Source organism: Protomyctophum bolini, assembly GCF_963924005.1.
Source record: "Protomyctophum bolini genome assembly, chromosome: 2".
NCBI classification, from domain to species: Eukaryota; Metazoa; Chordata; class Actinopteri; order Myctophiformes; family Myctophidae; genus Protomyctophum; species Protomyctophum bolini.
In genome coordinates this window covers 18,672,074-18,693,340 of record NC_137863.1, presented here as the reverse complement: position 1 = coordinate 18,693,340, position 21,267 = coordinate 18,672,074, and the positions used below count along the sequence as shown (strand labels likewise).

Here is a 21,267-nt window from a genome sequence, read left to right as displayed (position 1 = left end):
AGCCCCTTTTGCCCGGACACACGCTGAGTGTTTTTGTTGTTGGGGTGGTCGTGGATGGATACAGGAAGAGTGGGCACATAATCATTGTGGGCACATCAGTGTTAATTTGTCTATTTTGTCCTAAATGTACAAAAGACTTTACATGATTTGAACATGCACAGTACACCTACATCATTATTATAAATGGTGCATTTATATAGCACCTTTATCCAAGGTGCTTTACATAGATTGTGCATTACATTCACCCATTCACACAAATTCATACACCCATTGTGGCGGAAGCCATGCAAGGTACCAACCAGCACATTGGGAGCAATTTGGGGTTATATCTTGCCCAAGGACACTTCGACATGTAGACGGGATTCGAACCGCCGACCCATGGATCATTGGACGACTTGCTCTACCTCCTGAGCCACAGTCGCCCCTCAGACCTAGCTGCAGTTTGCAAAAATAGATCTTTTTTTATAATGGGTTGAATCTATTAGAGTATTCATCCAAATAGAAAAGTCAAGATCTGCTTGTATTAAATGACGTTAAACTCACCAACATTGCATCTGTAAGGCCAGCTTGAATGATCCTCTTTCAATAAAAGTGTTTCATAAAAATCCACCGTAGACATGTTATGACTATGAGCTACTTTCTGCTAAGAAATTCTGTGTGTGCTGGAGTTTGGAAGCGTTCGTCGGAAGTCAAGCCACTGAACGGCCCTGCATACCACCTGTTTTGAATTTGCACATAATGCAGGAAGCAGCACGATGCGTTAATGAAAACGAGTGCTTCCAAACTCCAACACTTAAAAAGCATAACCTGCACAGAATTTCTTGACAGGAAGTAGCTCATAACATGTCTACGGTGGATTTTTATGAAACGAACGCTTTGCAGATTGAAAGAGGATAATTCAAGCTTGCCTTACAGCTTTAATGTTGGTGAGTTTAACGTTGTTTAATGTAAGAAGATCAGACTTTTCTATTTGGATGAATTGGCTGTCAATGGAGGGTTTTGCAACTCTAGATTCAACCCATTATGAAAAAACGAGTGTTGCAAATTGCGGCTATATAAGATTAAATTTACCCTTTAACTTCTTGTTTATGCCATGTCATGACTGGCTAGCTTCAGGTTTTGTATTCTTTGTAGACATTTTAGGCATTAAATGTCAAATGTTAAAAATGTTAATACTTATATATTCTTTTTTTTGAAAATAAATAGACAATTTAACATTGAGTTGCCCACAATGTTTTGGTGCCCACTCTACCTCTACTGGTACCTTTTCAAGCCGGGGACTGCCCCTAAGTCTGACATCCCATTAGTCTGACCTACGGTAAAGACTGAGGTTAGGGTTGGCAACCTACGTGGCCGGTTAAGACAGGTTAGGGTTAGCGACCTATGTGGCCGGTTAAGACTGAGGTTAGGGTTTGGGATTGGTGTTTGTTAGTAATCGGTTGAACTAACGGGAGGTCGTAACAATGACGTCATATGATACATTACCATATAGCCTACTGTTACACACACAGATTGAGATGCTGCCTTACTAGCCTCGCGTCACCAGGCTTTCCACCTCGGAGGAAAGCCTGGTCTGTATTACAAAATTGCCGTGTGAACTGGTCTGGAGCGGATGATATCGTTACGTCATGTTGTAGTCATTGTTTTGTAGTCATCAGGGAGGATCCATCATCTGGAGCTTCCTTTCCCTCAAACCGGAAGAATAACAATAAAAGCTCTCATATCCTGTGGCTTTTGAGAAAAATCGGTTTGAGGAAAAAGTTCCAGATAGATGGTTCCTGCCTGATGACTACAAACATTGACTGCAACATGACGTAGCGATATCATCCACTCCCGACCGGATCATGAACCCGAAAAGGAATGCTGCCCAGGCTACTGCCTTGCAAACGGTAACAAGACTACTCGCCCCGTTTCTGTTTTCCTCCCAGAATTTTCCCCAGTGAGGGGTGGGAGAGGCTGGACAGCAGACAGCTGGACTTTGAATTTCTCTAACTATAAACTTTCATGACAGCAGAACAGCCTAAGTACAAATATAATTTATGAAAAGCTACTACAGTGAAGTCTGTTCACAGAAGTTGTTGTAGGATATGTGGGGATTATCTGACGAGGTACCATTTGAGGGGGCAAAACCTTACATATACTAAATAATACTAAATTGTTACTTTATAGGTTCAATATAAGTCAAATAATATAGCCTTTCCACAGCAGTATCTTTTTATATTTCTCCAAAAAAATACAAACAGCCAATAGCATATTACAAAGTTATCCCCCTCACTGGGGAAAATTCTGGGAGGAAAAACGGGCAAGCACCGGGGCGAGTAGTCCAGTATTCCTTGCAAACTACACTGGTGGTTCTCAAAGTGGGGTCCGGGGACCTCCAGGGTTCCCCGAGGGCGTTCCAGGGTGTCCCCAGCTAAACTAGTTAATATCATCAGTCGGACTTGAACCACTTCTAACCCAATATACATTGGCTATTTGAAAAGAGCAGCTGCTAGTATTTTCAAGATATCTTTAGTATATGAACGATTTGGAATATTACAGTATGGGGGTCTGTTGCAGAAAATCTTGTCAGATGAGATGGGGCCAATTATACTGTATTTGAATTTGGGTGTCCTTTACTTGACATGAAAAAGTTTGAGAACCACTGTTTTACAGTGACTGACACAGTTTAGAGGACGGTCCCCAGTGAAAACATGCGTGTGTCCTGGGCCGGGGGTCAATCAATGAATGAAGGAATCCATGTCCCGCGGCGGTGCCGTGTGTGTAGTGTACCGTTATGTGTAACGAGGGGGCTTGTAGATCGGCGACATTTTTTACGTGTCGGCGGCTAGCTTGCTTCTATCATGCTTCACAAGTGTGGGGGGGGGGGGAGCCCCGCGCCTGCTGACAGACTCCTGTTGTGTTACATTGTAGCGGAAAGAATGTCGGAAAGGGCCGATGATGACGTCAGGGGGGAGCCCGCGCCGCCGCAGCAGCGCAGCAGCAGCAGAGTGTCGTCGGCCTTGGCCACCAGCAGGCAGCAGCAGCAGCTCAAGCAGCAGCAGCTCCAACTCCAGCTACAGCACATCCAGCGGGGAGGAGGAGGCGGCGGCGGCGAAGGAGGAGGAGCAGCAGGCAGCAGCTCCACAGCAATGGCGACTGTTGCGGAGCGGAGTAGTAGGTCCCTGCCTAGTCCAGAAATAATGCTGGGACAGCCTTGGAGCAACTGGGTCGACGCCGCCAAACTCCACGGCAACGACGGTGAGTTGCAAACCCCCCGACCGCTTGTTTACTGCACGCCCCGCGCAAAGCGATCCGATCCGCCGTCCCGAATTACATTACCCGGCGAGACGGCGTGACATTTATAATATGAACGCGGATGGTTTGTTCTGTTGGCACTGGGGCTTTTTGTGTGTGTTTTGGTTTAATAGCCCCCGATTTCATTGCATGCAGTTTTTGAGGGGAGGATATGAAGAAACGCTACTGGTAGCAACAGCACGAGCAGGCAAGGCAAAGCAAGTGCAACTATTTATTTGAAGTGTTGACCTGAGGATTGCCTCGTTTTTTTTTATTGTAGGTGCTGATTCGGAGGAAAGTTTCAAAGACTTGGGGAAAAATCGAGAAGCCATGCGTCTGTACAGAGAAGGTGAGTGTTTTATTTTATCTGGCCCATCAAGGTGTATTTGAATGTGATGGTTCTCACATAATTAGGCTACTACATATATAACGCACACATACGGATTCATAATTGAGACGCCAATCAGTGAATTGACTCCAGCAAGAAGCCACATCACTTAAATGGTTGTTGGTACTGTTATTTTCTTTTGTACCAAAACAAGTTTATTGGCAACAACTTAAACTCTCCCCAGTCCAGACTAGGCCTACATTTAACAATGACCTACTGTTATTATTATATTTGGGGTGTTGTTGCTGTATGTGTGGTTGGCCAGCAGATAGGCGGCCTACATTATTCCAGTTTTCACAACAACATTGCTGATATTAGGCTATTCAAGAGCACTGCTGCCACTATATTGCATCTGTCCTACTCCTAACCTTAAATATTCGGATTCTAACTAGGTGAAAAGGAGCACTCTTTTAGGAATATGACTTTGGAGAAATGGTTGTATGTCTTAACAATGACATGTACTTATGTTCTTACATCTGGGGCTCACGCACACGATTTCCTCAACGCTCATTTTGCTCAGATTTACACTGGGTGCATATTTCAAGAAATGTATAGCATATATAGTATAACAGAAGAACTAGAAAATAGATACACCAATTTGAGTAGGTAATTTTTTTTATGCATGGTAGTTATTAGTATTCAATGTAAAATTGTATGAAAGTATATTACCTGTTGACTACCCAAAATGCCTTTGTTGCACTTCTTTGTTTTGTTTTCCGCTGAGCTGATTTACAAACAAACATGTTGCATCGATAGGGAGACAAGCGTGCATTAATTAAACTCAACATTTTAACATTAATGAGGATTTTCACTGTGGCAGGATATTTTCTTGATATAACCTCAGATTAATAGTATATTATACTATTACAGTGACACAATTGTTACGGGCCTTAGCATCTCAATGTGATGAACCTGAGAACAAGCGTGTCTGCCATTCTTGATATTATGCATTCTATACTTCCAAACAACAATGCCCCAGACGCGTCTCCCTCTTAGCTCCCAAACTGTGGAACAAACCAACTCCTGTTGCAGTTAGAAGAAGTTATACATTTTCTGCCATAATTTGAACACTCAAGACTCACCCATTCAGACTCCACTGTAGCCTGTAGCACCTAGTCTTGATGACCATGCAGACATATGCAAAGGTTAAAATGTTATTTAGACTAGGTTCATTATTCTTCTGTTTATTTAACTAGAGATGATATAGCTTGTTGGTTTTGTATATTGTGTACTGTAGACTGATGCTAGGGTCTTGGTTTGCCTGTGATCCTAGTTTACTGAGGCACTACAGTGTAGAAAGTGTAGTGACTACACTTTGTAGTGACTACACATTCTCTATGTATATATTTGATGTATGTGTTTTGCTTTGGTTGTAAGTCACTGTATAAAGAGCATCTGCTAAATGCCCACATTGTATATTCAATTAGTGGATTGATCCATGAAATCTCACCACATCTATGAATGAAATTTTCATTTTGCAAATTTTTTCTTTATTCCTGCCTTATTAGGCAATGGAATGGAAAACACTGCTAGTGATGTAACAAAACAAGAGGGTCCGGTGTCGCGTAAAATACGTCATAATATGCTGAAACCAACCTACAGCAACATCACATACTGCACTCTGACTTTAAGCCACAGAAGGGGCTGAGAGAGGTTAATGCTGAAGTTCTCTTTATGTACAGTCTAGCCTTGTTTTCCATCCCTGAAAGAGGCAGGTTAAACCTTCATTTACTCCATTGCACGAGAGTGTCACTTACTGACGGAACTGATTGTCGAGCTAACATCAAGTCACATACTAGACAGTATCGGCAATATCTTGCCCCAAATTTCAGACAAACAAGGTCAAAGCTTGGTGTAAGACTAAACTGTTAAGTGGTTAAAATCAGTTGACTAGTAATAAGTACATGAATGATAATTGTTCAGTTACTACACTGAGATGTAACCTCATGTTTGGATAAAGTATATCAAATAAACTTAAACAAATATGTATGTTAGTATTCGTTACCGGGAAGAATTTAGAAAGGGTTATTGAAAATTATTGGATAATTTTCTTTTCATCAAACTTGCATTAAATTATTTGGTTCATTTGAACCCTTGGAAAAGTAGGGTTGGCAAAATGTCACGTAGAACTGGCAAAATAGCACATACTGTAGATCAGCCATGAAAGGACCTACACCTGTGATGTCATCTATGTGCGACGCACAATGTGCATCGAGCCTTTAGTTTTTTTTCTTTAAGGGAAAATGTTGCACTGTAGTCTGCCTGTCAGGGCATGCATGTAACGGTGCATTTGCATTGGCTAACAATGGGGCTTGTGTGTGTGTGTACACACACTGAGGCTATTGCGCAATTTTCATACAGTAGCAAATTATTGGTGTCTCAAAGGTTTCTCATAACCACAAGAATGTAAACTCGTCGTATTCACACGTGTTTATTGGCAAACAATAGATGTACAGTTGTGGTTCAATACAGAATGTCAGAAGGATTACAGTGAAATGCCATTTTCTTGTTGAAGCAATGATAATTTCTGGAAAATGGACAGAATGTTTGTTTCCGGGTCAAGGGAGGCTTCAGCATACGGCAGAGAGACTGATGGTTCACTTTAGATTCAAGGCTGTAATGTAATGTCTCTTGCAGTCCCAGGCAGCGACTCACAACTCCCCTTCCAGTTACCTGACTGGCTGCTTTTCCATAGTACTGTCATCCGTGTCGCTGAGTTCATTCTCTCCCCGTTTGCTCCTTGTGGCCTCAGCATGTTCTCCCTCGCAACATTATTCATCACTCTGTCTGGCTGTTTAAGAATTGGTATGGAGCGGCGGAGCGCGGGTATTACGAGTGGATGACTACATGTCTTTGCTGTGACTCACCACCAGATATCTCCCCTGGTTATAGCAACCATTCCAGCACACGCACACACACACACACACACACACACACACACACACACGCGCTACATACTCGCACAGCTCATCGCGTGAACGTGGCCAGTGGCTAATTAATTCCCTCCTCGAGAGCAGGCTCACTTTAACATTTTACAGTGGCAGGCGTCAAAGTCACGTTAGCTGGGCAAGCGTGGTGCCAATGTCAGCCGCAGGTCAGATTCTGCTGGCCTGTGTGTGTGTGTGCGCACGTGTAGCCAGCCTGTGTGCTGCTGAGAAGCAGCCAGAGCTGCTACTGCTGCACCTAGATCATTCATCAATGCCACGGATGAGGACGCAGAAATTAACTGGACTCTCGTTCTGTCTCATACTGGCTTTCTGCTCTCTCCTTGTGCACAGGTCCTCCACTCTGCGCTCCCTTTGTCTGGGCCCGGGCCTGTATCTTTGCTCCGTTTCACCCATTCATTCTTTGGGGGTTTTCCTTCATGTTCTCAAGCTTTCTTGCTCTGCCTTTTTGCTTATGTACCCCCCCCCCCCCCCCTCCCCCAACACATTTCTCATTCTCTATCTCTCCCGTGTGCCTCAACATCCTCTCTCTCCTCTTTTCATCTCTTCTCCGCACAAGACGAAAACGGAGAGAGTGAGAATACCCCCCCGCGTCACAATGGCATTCTACCACTTTTCAAGTCAGGCCATTTCAGTGGTACAGTGGGTGCCAGTGCGCTGAATGCAGAGTGCCTTTTTTCTGTTTTTTTTTTTTTTCTTTTCCAGAGAGCCCTGTTAGAAGAACAGCCCACAGTGAACAACAGTAGCAGCTAGGAGTGAGGTTTCGTTTTGACCCTATCCTGCTGATTTCTTTTGCCAGGAAACCATGTCAGCTCATTGGGATCCCAGTACATTTCAGAGAGGGAACTGGGAAGAAGCATTGAGTTAATAGAGGACACACTTCCAAAGAAGGAAAAAATGGACGTTTGCAGCATCTCAGCATAATTAAGGTTTACTTGTTGTGGTTAGGATGGGGCTGGCCAAGGTTCGATTATTTGGTGGACCTTTCAGATTAACCTTAAAACGTAATTTAAAAAAAATAGGGCAGGTGACGTCGTGCCATTATGATGGCGGCGTACGGTTGCGGCAGCCACTCTGTGAATGAAGCGTATCCGTTATGGTCCCAGAGTAGCCTGGGGGTAGACTAGGTAGACTAAACTTACATTCATGTGTCGTGGGTGTCTCTGCGGACTACCGGGTCTGTCACGGAGAATTCCACGTTCTTTGATGATGGAAATAGTACAGATAATACTGTACAGAGAAATTTCGATTGTCATAATCGTCATTTGTTAATGTTCACCCATTTGTCGTTTTCTTTTAATGTAGCTGCCCTGTTGTTGCCAACACTAATAAGAATGAGATTTTATGTATTTCAGAGTTGAGTGTGGGGGGAGGGACACATGGGGGTTATATTAATGTCTTGTTCAGGCGCACTCGACACATTGCCAGTGCTGGGAATCGAACCTGGGAAGCTCCTGCGGGCTCTCGCTCTACCCATTCAGCTATGGCCACCTCAACACTGCTAGTGATGCTAAGTGTAACTTGCTGTCTGTGCTAAATCCCCCTTTATAGTATGACGTTCAGTCGATCCACGTTATTCCACCTCTATACTCTTGATTGAATCTGCCAATCACTCCAGGATATATATATATATATATATATAACCTTAACTTGTTTGATCATCACACAGTATTTGTGGAAAGCCTTTCTATTTTTTAGCTTCTATTTTCTGTTCTCAGATCTGGCCTAGAGCCTGCCTACTGTGTGGTAATTTGCACAACATACATATGCACGCTCACTATCCTCTCTAACCTGACGGCTGGAAAAGTGCAGAATGAGTAGCCATGCACGCCACGAGACAGAAAATTTAATAAAATGACTTATAGTGGGATATGGAGGTGAAGGGGATCATGTTTTAGTAAAAATTAAAACAGACGAGTACAAAGCAAAATCCTGAGTGTTGACTCTTATAGTGGTAAAAATGGGATGCACTTTATACTTCAGTCTTGCTGTGTAGTGCCAAAAGTTGGACAGAACTTTGGGAAGCAGATTCTAGCCTCTGCTTAAATGGTATAAGCCCAAACCACGGAAAGCAGGCATTTTTTCCCCCGTTCACCGCTCCTCCATACCACGTCTCTTTACGGAACGGGCAGAGACTGGGGCTAGTGTAGGTGAATCAAGCTGTGTGCATCCTCATTCAACCCATCATATTTTATTGTCCATTAACTTTAGTCATTTGCCTTTCACAATATATTTTATTAACTACTTTAAACCTGTCATCTCTATTTTGGGCTTGCCATTATTCAAAAATGTTATGAAATGGCATATCTACTGTTTCATATCTACAGACCGGCTATTTTCGCACATCACCATTGTACTGCCATGTATAAAATGGGTCTTAAGTGGGGTTTTTTTGTTTACTCTTTAGTCTGATACACTTGACACATGTCAAGTAGCAGTGGGGCTCCAGTCGTCACTCCTTCCACGCAAGACTGTAAAAGATCCCCCAGAAAGAGAACCCACTAGTTGTGCCCTTTTTGTAAGGGCCTCCTACGCTAATAGTCTCTCATCCCTCCCAGATTCCGCCCATGATGTTTGAAGGACCCTTGACTGCTCCAGTGGAGTGTGTGTGTGCTTGGAGAGGGACTCGCTCCTCTCCATGTGTTTAATCACACAGCTCCAGGCAATCTCTTAATTGGCCTACTTAATTAGGTGGTTTGCGAGTTGTGTTCTCAGGATCAATTTTGATGACATTCTGGTGAAAGGCGGCATTATCCTTAGATTGTTTGGTTTGGTTTTCGCCCAGTGAAAACTGGAAAGAAATGTGTTTACACTAGTTGGCATGAATATGACTATGATTATACCAGAAGTGTACTGGCTTAATGGGTGAAATGTTAAATGGGAGATGATGTGTTTTTATAGAGAGCATTTATCCAAAGCGTTTAATAATGTGCATAACATTCATCTCTTCAAATGGACATTGAAACACTGAAATCGTGCGCAAGGCAGAAGGCACTAACCTGCAGTTAGGAGTTCAGTATATTGCACAAGGACACTCGGGCACAAAGCCTTTTTTAAATGGCTTTTTGAACACATGATGTGCATTTGCTGACTAGAGAAAACTTGGAATAAGAAAATGAAAAGAACATCCGTGACATTTATTTTGTCTCCTTGTTAAATGCAGTTTAAATGTTTTTTCTTTGTCTAAACCTTTTTTTTTTACCATTATCGAGATGTGAATGTAACGTGTAATATTTTTTTGTCGTAAGACTACAGCATAAATAAAAGCATATTAATTTTAATCAGTAGGTCACGCTCTCTCTGAAAATGGACATGGTGGTGCTGCATCCGTGCTTGTAGATCCCTTATCAGAAAAGGTCACACTGATACACACTCGGGCTGGCTGCAAAAAAAACCTGGCCGCTCGTACGACGCAGCACTCGTAAGACAGCACTCATAAGACAGCACTCATAAGACAGCACTCAGACACAGAATGCATTGCATTCCATCCAGAAGTTTTGAAGGGAAAAGGTTTAGCATGTAAACTGTGTTATGCGCCTTAGTTTCTGTTGTAAGAAAAACAAACTAATAAGTCTTCCTCAAAACGCTGCCTCGAGTCCAGTCACTGAGTAGTCGTGAGACACATGGAGCTGCACAACCGCTCCACGACGCTCACCAAGTGTCTTGCTCGGGAGAGCCTCACCAGCCTCACCCTCACGCACAGGACATTGTACAGTATGTACCAAAACCTGCAATCCTCAACAGTTTGGGTATCTGTTGGGAACTGATTACATGCAACGGGCCTGGCGGAGCTGCGTTGTGCAGTCACAATGTTGTGTCAAAGAATGTGTATAACGTGTGCCCTTGGTTCAACATCGGTTGGTATTAATCCTGCATTTATTTACCTTGAAATGGTCTTGAATTGAGTCACGCTTACATTGCTTTATTTGTTAAACCCCCACATGACTATTCTGTATTACTACTGGCCTGGGCATGGCCAAAGACGAGTGCTTCACCTTACAGTAACGTGCGCACACACACACGCAGTACACACCTTATAAATACAGTACCATGCGTAGAAGAGAACATGCTTATCATTGGAAAAGGAGTGATCCGTTTTGTGCAGGGTAGCTTGAGATCACGCATTCTATTGTGTCAGTGAATGAGAGCATTTCAAAGCCCCAAGACGTGAAAACGAGCACCATGTTTTGTTTTATTTGCCTCTCCCTTTGACTACTTCTGCCTTCTCTGTTCTTCTCCTGTGTACAGATATGCCCATATTTGGCCAGTGCCCCGCGCAAGATGACTTCTACCTGGTGATGTGCAACCACTGCAATCAGGTAGTCAAGCCCCAAGCCTTCCAGGCACACTACGGTAAGTCTCTCTCTGAGTTATACTTATTCCAGGATGACTCTGATCTACAAGCTCTTGCGAGCTTGCATATCTAGCCCCCCCCACACACACACACACACACACACACACACACACACACACACACACGGATTGACCACAACTGATTTCAGTCATTTGGATTCCACAGAGGTCAAGTCTTCTATGGAAGCATGTCATGAACCAAAAAGAGGCTACCTACAGGCTTACAATACTTCGGGCTGCAACTTATGTAAGCTTGTAGATAGCCCATTTGTGGTTATTCTTCAAAGTAGCAATAGAATGCATGATCAACCTTCAAGAAAATTCCAATGTTCTCAGATGGTTCATAAAAGCAAAGGTTAACCCTCTGGTGTCTAGCATTTTGATCTAACAAGCAAAACGACTATTCCTTTTTTTTTGTTGTCAGGAATGGTATGGCCGACTTTAGCATCAATTTCTTCATCTGGTTGGTTGTATGGCCGTCTAAAGCCCAACACACACCGGCTCCGTACGACGCGGCGCGACGCGTTGCCGCCTGGAAAATAGAACTGGTTCTATCGGCGCGCCAGGCAACGCGACGCGGCAGATGGAGCCGGTGTGCGATAGGTTCATTGAAAATAATGGAGGCGGCTGTTTTGACGCGCGGCTGTCGCAGACGGTGTGTGATGGGCTTTAATTGTTTATGAAACACTGCACAGCTCCTTGCCATCTGTTTCACGAATCACATATTAGGACTTGGCCATACCATTTTTCTTTAATCCATTTATACACGCACACATGTACACCATTCCCTCTCCTACACATACACACACACGCACACACACACTGTTATCTGCAGTTATCTTTCCATCAGTCATGCAAACGCTGTCTGTGAGAGCTGACAGTTTGGTTTAATAGTTTTACATTTTATTGCTGACTGGAGGAGAGGAGAGCCGAGCCTCAGGACAGACGTTAGATCAATGAATGGAAGAGGTGAAGGGTGTGTGTGTGTGTGTGTGTGTGTGTGTGTGTGTGTGTGTGTGGTAAAATTGAACACATTAGCAGCACACCCAGGGGTGTGTTTTTGACCTCCACTCCATTATCCCAACACTTGTCTGTCTCCAATAATAACCCAGGGCGATGTGGGCGACGTAGACTTTGCCTACAGCTAGTAGCTACCCACCTGCCCCCAGTGCCTTGCGTGTGTTTACAGTTCTCCTGTTAATATTTGATTTAAGTCTTGCGTGCGTCTGTGCATGTGCCTGCCGCCTGCTAATGCACTGGTTTATCGTGCAACGCTTTCCCTAAGTAGTCGGCGCTCTAGTGATGTAAAACTTATTTTGGGGGGGGAGTGCGTGCATGTTCGTTCTCGGGCTGTGAATGCAGTTAAACAGACAGCTTTGACCAGAGAGCATTTGATGAATTATGTATCTTGTTAGTCAAGGGATCCGTTTTCTGTGGATCTCGTTAAAAACGTTGACGTTTGATTTGATCACCCCCCGTCCCCTGTCCTCCTCATTCAGCTCGGTCAAACTTTCGTGAAGATGCCACCATGGAGCAATTAGCCATCTGTTCCCACTCCCCAGCTTGTTTGAGGCAGGTTAAACGGGGTGATGGTTTCATGTAGGCATGTTTGTATGCAGTGGTAATTGTCAAGGACTCTTCATGGATCCGTTTGGTTTTGTTCCTGTTGAATTGTTGCAAGTTCATTCATGTACTGCAGTACACTCTTGACAAGGCCTCGAGTGTGAAAGTATTTTTAGCACTCGTTCAGCTATATCCCACAATCGGTTTTGTTTTAGTTCTTCACCCCTAGACGCAGCTTCAAGTGTTTATTTACTTTGATTAATTGTAGATTAAGTGTGGAGTGTGGAGTCATTTCCTGCAGCGTAAACAGTAGTAACGGGGTGGGCCACTAGAGGGAAGCACAGCAACGCGTGGCTCCCAGCAGGGCTGTCATCACCACCACTGCTGTCAACAACAAACGCCACTCCAAATAGCATTACCATACCTCTGGCCCTGATCAAGGATACCTCTGGCCCTGATGAATCCAAATCACTAACATCTGGACAAGACCTGCATGCATTCATCAGATTGAACTTCAATATTTGGTAGTAAACGCACATGTTTGCTACTCCCACTTAACCCATTTTGGGCGGGAACCCCTTTTGGTGTATTAAACATTATGTTATAATTTAGCTATTGAAAAATAGCAGATATACAAGCTCAAGCTCATAGCAAAATATTTATTTTTAATCGTAAAAATGAGGCACATATCTTTGAATATATATTTCAGAGTGAATGTTTTTAACTGAAATCGTTGCTTCTGGGGTGGTCCCTGGAACAATATTTTCAGTTGGGGGGTCCTTGACATGAAACTTTTTGAACACAACTGTCAGGAGACAGTTGTAGAATCGATGGTAGGTCTAAACGGGTTAAAAATGTGAGGGAGAGGTTGAAGTTCAATGGTCATTATCTTTTATTCGTTTCCTTCCACAGAACGCAGCAGAGTGCGTGCCATGCAGTGTGCCCTTGATGCACCCATGCAAAACACATACTGTTGTAGGCCTGATGTAGACAGCCAGCTACAACCTTATCAAAACAAGATGTCCTCCAAAGCTAGACAAATACCATTGGTCTCTTATGTACACTACAGACGAGTGTGCAGTAGTCAAGCGTTGTTTTAACAATGTTTCACTTATGATGTTCAATCAGTGAATATATCCTCGCTAATTGAAAAAGGCCAAATTAATGCTTTTTTCTTTTGTGTTATTTGTTTTGCATCTCTCTCCAAAGTCCAAACGTCTCACAGGAGAAGAGGCTTTTCTATCAACAATATAAGTATCATCCACACGCCCACTTGCTCCATGTAAATGTTCACTGGGCTAACGGCCTTTTCCATTCGGACATTACACGTACTTAACTCGAGGAAGCTTCCATTGTACGTCAGGTTCTACTGACTCAGAGATTTGTGCTCCCGTCTAGATTAATTCCAGGTTACAGTGCATGTGTGAAAGCCACTGACTCTGCAGTCCAGTCCACTTCTAAATGGTGCATTTCTATAGTGCCATCCTAAGTGCTTTTATAACGCAAATCATGCGAGACACCAAGCTGCTCATAGGGAGCAGTTAGGGGTTCAGTGTCTTGCTCAAGGACTAAACCCAGGGGGGATTGAACCGGGAACCCCTCCGATTCCCAAAGCAGCCGCTCCACCTCCTGAGCCACTGACGCCCCATGTCAACTAGACATGACTGTTGACATGACTGTGATTACTCATACAGAGCTTGAGACATTTATCGGGAGGAGGTCCTCTGGTTATCATATTAACCCATTTTGACCTGAGATCAGATTCTAAAAATGTCTTCTACATCCTGACAGTTTTCTGAAAAAGCTGTTTCTATGTCAGTCGTTCTTTTCCCCCCAAAAAATAGCAGATCTACAAGCTCATAGTGTGCCACTGAGTGGCATGCTATGAGCTTGTAGATCTGCTATTTTTCAATGGCTAAAGCATAACATGATGCTAACACCAAAAGGGGTTCCCGCCCAGAATAGGTTAAAACATGTCCCCCACTTTGGCATAGCACAGCCCTACTTAATTGATATTAATTAAGTTGGTGTCGCCAGATTAACAGCAAAGATAAAGCGTCAATATCGTGTACACCGTTGGGTATCGTGCAGATCGCCAGAGTTGACTTTTTCCCCTGGCAGGTGCACTACACTATGCAGCTAAGCGCAGTAGGAGCCCTCTGTCTACTGCTGCTTTTTTTGCTGTCTTTATTTATTTATTTTACGGCAACCTGCTCCTTCTCTCAGATGTCACTATGAGGTGTTGTGTGTGCCGTGCGGCCCGTGCCGCACTATGATGGAGATTTCAGTGCCTCGCCATATGATTCCACCGTGTTTGCCTGCGTGAAAACAATCCCGTCCGATGTCGACCCGCTCGAGGTCTTTGTGCTTGAAGCTTCTCTGCTCGGGTAGCTCCCAGCAGGGTTGACACCCACTGGAGTCTGGGAAGCTGCAAGCTCTGCCTGCCGTTGTTTTATGCATTCATTTCTGAAGCCGTTGGAACAAAGACTTGTCTCCTCTCCTCGCGGCTCACACAGGCACGCTGCCTGGACGGCACACACAAGCACACATTTTTTGAATTACGTGTTCCTTGAGTTGGATCTGCCGCAGGCAAAGTTTGCAGAGCAATTGTAAACAACCCCAACCAGTAAATTAATAAGTCATGAAAACACTAATAAGCGTAACATTCATGACCTTGACGATGGAGATAAATAACACATGGACCGCTAGTGCTATGTTTTCAGTATGCTGTATATCAGATGGTCTTCGCAGATGAGCGCACAGCAGGTTTATTGCCGCGTTTGTTCAGGCGCAGCCGTGAGATAGGATGGGTGTTCAAAGTTTCCTTTGTTACTGGGTGCTCTTGATGTGATTGCGGTTCTGTTTTGATCAATTGTACTGTGAAATCATATTTACACAAATGAGTATAGCATTGCGCTTGCATCACAAGCCTTGCTTGGACACAGCGACTGTATTTTTATATGTAGCGTAGCTGATGCCACTACTTGGAACGCGGCAAATGAAGCCAACCATCTTATTACAGACAGTCGACAAGATGGACAGCATTCAAATGCAGATAAAACAGTCAGTCATCTGTCTTTTCCACTGCCTTGTGGTTTCCCAATCCCTATTTCTCTTTTTTTCTTTAGCTAACATTTTAACTGAAATCTTCGCTTCTTGGGGTCCCCGGAACAAAATATTTTTAGATGAGGGGCGCCGGCCGCTGCCAAATACAGGTCATTTTGGGGGTCCTTGATGGGTCTGACGGGTTAAAAATAGTGTTTTCCCTAGTTGTCTCTTTCCCAGCCACGGTTTAAGAACAAAGCCTTTCATTTGGCCGTTTTAGAATACCCCTTAATATGCCGTTTGTTGCTGCAACATTGGATATTTGATAGATGTGTTGTCTAAAATACAAAGGGGTGAAATTAATAAGAATGTACAGTAAGCTCTGGACCAAGTTGGATCATCCTCATGCGTAACGTTGTCGCATCCTGGGAGGTTCAGCTGTCGCAAACATGACGCGTGTATCCTGTATTAGAATGAAGCAGTAATGTCTAGTCTGAGAGCTGCAGATGGTCACTTTGGAAAAGAAAAAAATCAGACCCATCTGAAGTGAGTGGTGCTGTACTGTACTTGTATGTGTGTTAGGCTGCGCAACAGCGACACTTGGTGGTGAGAAACCGGTACTACCATGCTCAGACCCAGGGACACAGCCAGGCAGAGACACGCATAGCTGGGCATTGGAGTGCTGCACCCTATGGTTGCGCCACTCAAAAACAGGGCCCGCATGTGAGCTTGTAGATCTGCTACTTTTGCAACTTTTGAATCCTGAAAAGTAACTGTCTGTCAGGTTTCCACCCGTCTGACAACATATACCGTAATTTCCGGACTATAAGGCGCACCTGAATATAAGCCGCACCAGCCAAATTTAGGGAAAATCCTGTATACAAGCCGCACCGGACTATACACCGCAGGTGGCCCCCTAGTGGCCGTTACGTTAGCTCAGAGCCTTAGATGGCTCTGAGTTAGCTGTAAAAATCCATAGATTAGCCGCACCGTTGTATAAGCCGCAGGGTTCAAATCATGGGTAAAAAGCTGCGGCTTATAGTCCGGAAATACACATAGTATAGTAATTACATCTCTGTTTGGCTTTTAGGCTTCGTAAACAAAAGCTTGGAGATCTGATATTTCTGCTATTCTATTCTGGGGGGAAATGTTTGAAAATCTTTTCATCATGCAAACGATTATGACGATTAGATAATTGCGGTCATCTCACATAGTTGTGATTAGGCGATAATGTGATAATTGTGACTGGCCTAGTAAGGTCCACATTCAAGCTACAGTTGCAATACTGTATAATTTTGTCCCTCCCATTGCCAGGGTTTCCCCATGTAGTTTCGAGCCAACTTGACTGAATGAATTGGAACAATAAGACTCCGCCTGTTCCATCTATACCTCCAGCTTATCTTTCTCCTTCGTCTTTTAATACCACTTCAGGACCACTGAAATTGGGCTCTCTGCCCCTCTTGTGTCTCGGCAGAGAGCATTGTGGGAGATTGCATCACGCTGGGCTTTCCTGGTGTGAGCTTGCAATGCAGGCGCGCTGTTGACTGCTGTGGCTGTGGGGGAGTGAGCAAGCAACAGGAGGGAGAGAGAAGCCTGGGGCTGTTCTGCTGCTAAGGAGGGAGTGAGGAATGAGAGGGGAAGAGAGTGTTGCGCCATGAATCGGATAGGTTGTAAAATGTAAAAGAGTTGGGGCACCGGCGGCCTCGAAAGCACACCAGTTTGGAGGAACGAGGTTTGTGTGTGTGACACTGTGTGTGTGTGTGTGTGTGTGTAAAAAAGTAGCCCCATAGTGGCCCATACCTCACCTCACTTTCTCGGAGGGTCTTGACCTCCGTGATGCATTGCTTCTTCACCATGGTAATACACATTCCATGCACCCCATGGCGTCCCAGCCTTACCACTAGCTGTCTCCCACCAGAATAGATGCTACCCAACAAAATAAATAAATAACACGCTTTTGGACCATGATCAACGCGTGCTCCTGAGGCGTATTATCCTCACATTTTCACTATTTGCATTCATCCCTTTGATGTTTTACACACTGAAGTCTGGTTAATTTGTTGCCATAGAGAAAAGCTGAGTCTATAAAATGACTCCTCTTTACACGTGGCCGTGTCATGGGCTTAACCACCGTGATGCGTTGCTTTTTCACCGTGGTAATAAACATTCCATACTACCGCCCCAGCCCTACACTTGCTGACTCCCACCAGATGCTAGCCCACAAAAATAAATAATTACACTCTTTTTCTACTATGCTCCTGATGCGCATGCTCACAAATTCACTATTCGCATTCATCCCTTTGATATTTTACACTTTAAAGTCGGCTTAATTTGTGACATAGTGTAGAGTCTTTAACCCAAACATTATGTTATAATTTAGCTATTGAAAAATAGCAGATCTACAAGCTCGTACTTACAGCTTGTAGGTCTGCTATTTTTGAAAAATTGTGAAAACATTTATTTCAGAAAACTGGAGGATTTAGAAGATTTTTTTTACATTTCGAGGTCAGGCCAAAATCGGTTAAAGTCGGCTTAATTTGTGACAGTGTGTAAAGACCGCCCCCCTCCCCAGCTGTTTCTGTTCCAACGGACCTGTCTCTCCGCGCATATAGCCAGAGCAACATGGCTGTCTGTGTGTGTCGGCGTGACCCTCGTCTAATGACACGAGGTCCATCTTGTTATTGTAATGTTCAAGGTTCCCATGGAAGCTGCAGCGGTTTTGAATTAAGAACAAGACAAACTTTGGCACAATGTCTTTCTTAAATGGCCATTCCGGATTTATTTTCCTGTTCTGTTGTCTCATGCATGGCTGGTATCGGATCAGGCAACATTGTTACCCAAACATTTTTATATCTAGACTAAAATGTTGTGAAATGACCCCTTGTCATGTTTTTCTGTTAATTCTGCATACCTTTAGTATTTGAGCCCTATCATGCCTCTTCTGGAGGGTTCTGCAAAAGAATACCACATCTACAAGCTCCGATCTGCTGTTTTTGGTAAAGAGATGTGGTGTAGTGTAGAGCAAGTGTACCAAGTACTGTTGCATTTCGGGTCTGTTTTACTTAGAATACTTTTAACCCGAGTAATCTATAGTCCCTCCTGTCGACGCACAAGAATGGCCCATGTCTGGTGAGGTGACGCTGCCAACCATTATTTTTCTAAGGGCGGGTAAAAGATATCACGTTTTGAATGAGAGCAGTTGGCCCCGTATCACCTTTGAGGCTATTTCTGTCTGTCCTTTCTCAATTCAGTGTTGTCCTAAGCTTTCCAAGTGTTGAATTGCGTCACTTTCTACAGTGGCTGCTCTACTCAAATGGCTGAGAATCAAGCTCTCTTTCAACGCCAAGGGCTACTAGTTCTTTTTTAGTTGGATTGTATTGCAAATCCTTTGTACTACTTTGTTGTTGAGGCAAGCTGCTTTTTCCTGTTAAGGGTTGTCTTGGTGTTTGACTGACTGACTATATTTAGTGGAATGTTCTGAAAACAGCCATGACCGTTCTAAACTCCCCATTCAAGTTTAAAGCTGACTTAAATCATGGCTCCCCCGAAATCCTAATTGGTCTTAGCTAAATTTGTCCCCTGGGTGCCTTGCCCCGAGGGTTTCAATTTGCTCTCTCCTTAGCTCTGTTATGTCTCTCTCGTGAGTGGCATCCTTAAAATTGTTGGACTTTTGCAAATCGTCAATACAATATTAAATCCATCAATCAATCAATAAGCCGTGTGTTTTCATTCTTCTCCCCTGTCTCCGCAGAGAGAAGACACAGCTCGGCTGTAAAGCCAACCCCCGCATCAGCCTTCCCTCTGTCGGCCCGGAACCGGAGCGGTGGCCTCGTGGCCGCGCCCGGGCTGAGCACGGGGCCCGGGGTCCAAGCCGGAGGGGTCCAGGGACGACCCTCCACAGCCGGCGCCAGCGTTTCCGCCGCAACCCTCCCCAACTCAAAACTCCTCAAACCAGCCAAAGAGAAGCCAGGCATCCAGCGAAGGACCCACTTCCCCCCCTTCAGGGTGCTGCAGCCAGACAAGATGTACGTATCTCCATGCAAACCAAAGCACCTAGAAGCAGCATTACTCTGTGGCTGAAGTTCAGCATAGAGTTGTTTCGATACCTAAAGAGAGATACCAAAACTGGTGTCGGAAAAGCTGCCGATACTGCCTCAACTGCTGGTATTGGCGAGTATGCCAGTCTATGCCATTCCGATACCACTTAATTTATCACATATGTACAGTAATCAATTATTTTGTCCTCTGAATGCTTCAGTTGATTTATACTGTTATTGTACGATTTAATTTTTTTTTCTAACTTAGCTGAACTTTAACAATTATTAATGTAAATGTTACTTATTCCTAGATCAGTCATTCTCAAACGCCCTTCTGCCTCCCAAATCCCTCGATCACTGCACTTTGCGTTATCAAGTTCCCTGTGTTAGATATCCTCGACCGCTTCATCTTGACCGCTTCCCTCATCTGGCCTTCCAGATGTAAATTTGAATCTCCCGTCAAGGGAACTGTAAAAGACCTTGATTTTTGGTTCTACCTGGCATTCAGCATCTGCCCACACAAAAAATGTTTCAATCCCGATCAGCTACAAACATCACCTTAACCCATTCTTTGGTGTTTTAAGCATTAGCTATTGAAAAATAGCAGATCTACAAGCCCATACCTCAGCACCGAGTGCCACGCTACGAGCATGTATGTCTGATATTTTTTTTTTAATCGTGAATGCGGCACAAATCTTTGAATGTATATTCTTTCAGAGCAAACGTTTTTAACTCAAATCTTTGCTTCTGAGGAGTTCCTGGAATAAGATATTTTCAGATGGGGGTCGGTGGCCGATTACATATAATTTTTGCGGTCTTTGACATAAATTATTGAGCACCACTGATACAGAAACATAGGAATTTCAGAAAACGTTTAGGATTTAGAAGACATTTTTTAACGGTTTAACTGCTCGTGGCGCAAAGTTCCGTCAGAAGGAATCCAACCAGCAACTGATTCCGCTTTATTATTGATATCAAACCGGATCGCTGATTTTTATTTTTGTTTAAGAATCGTCCTCGGGTCTAAATGGGTTAATCCCGATCAGCTACAAACATCACCTTAACATCAATGTTGTTCTCCCGTCTCTCTCTGTCCCCCTCAGTCCCACCCCAGCCGTCAAGGTGGAGAGGATGCACCTGAAGTCGGACGCGACGGCGAAGCTGACGCAGGCTCCCTCGGCCCCCGCCACCGGCTCCACCACCACCACCTCCTCCACGCCCTCCTCCAGCACCACTGTGAGCTCCAACACTACCGCCCCCAACTCCTCCTCCACCTCGTCGTCGTCATCAGCCCTCAAGCCAGGCCTTAACTGTCCCTCCATACCAAAGCCTCCTGTGCTGGCCCCGGGCCAGATCCCCAATGGCAAGGGCCACTCTCTCTCGGTCCTGTCGGACAAGAAGCAGGACAGCAGCGCCAGTAGCAGACGTCACCTCTACAAGAGACTGTCAGGTCAGGACTGAGAGGATTTGATTGATTGAATACTTTAATAGTCAACTGGCACGAGGTACAGTCAAGACATTAAGGCTAAAAGGATAACGCAAAAATGCCCTGGACACTTGTTTCCAGTATAGTCCTTGACCTATATATATTCAATTCATCCACGTAGTATAAAAGTATACATGTCATCAACAAATGCAGACCACTGAGAAAAAGGGAAAA

The 21,267-nt window shown here is 44.2% G+C and overlaps 1 protein-coding gene across 1 annotated transcript in view; it reads left to right on the top strand.

Annotated features, from left to right (window-relative positions):
• Positions 1–21,267, top strand: part of atxn7 (ataxin 7) — a 38,996-nt gene that overhangs the window by 8,372 nt on the left and 9,357 nt on the right. The window contains exons 3-7 of the mRNA XM_080776146.1: positions 2,914–3,240; positions 3,557–3,625; positions 10,858–10,962; positions 19,322–19,595; positions 20,711–21,057. Of these exons, the coding sequence (XP_080632272.1) occupies positions 2,922–3,240; positions 3,557–3,625; positions 10,858–10,962; positions 19,322–19,595; positions 20,711–21,057 (1,114 nt within the window). The 5' untranslated portion in view covers positions 2,914–2,921. The remainder of the gene's footprint in view (positions 1–2,913; positions 3,241–3,556; positions 3,626–10,857; positions 10,963–19,321; positions 19,596–20,710; positions 21,058–21,267) is intronic.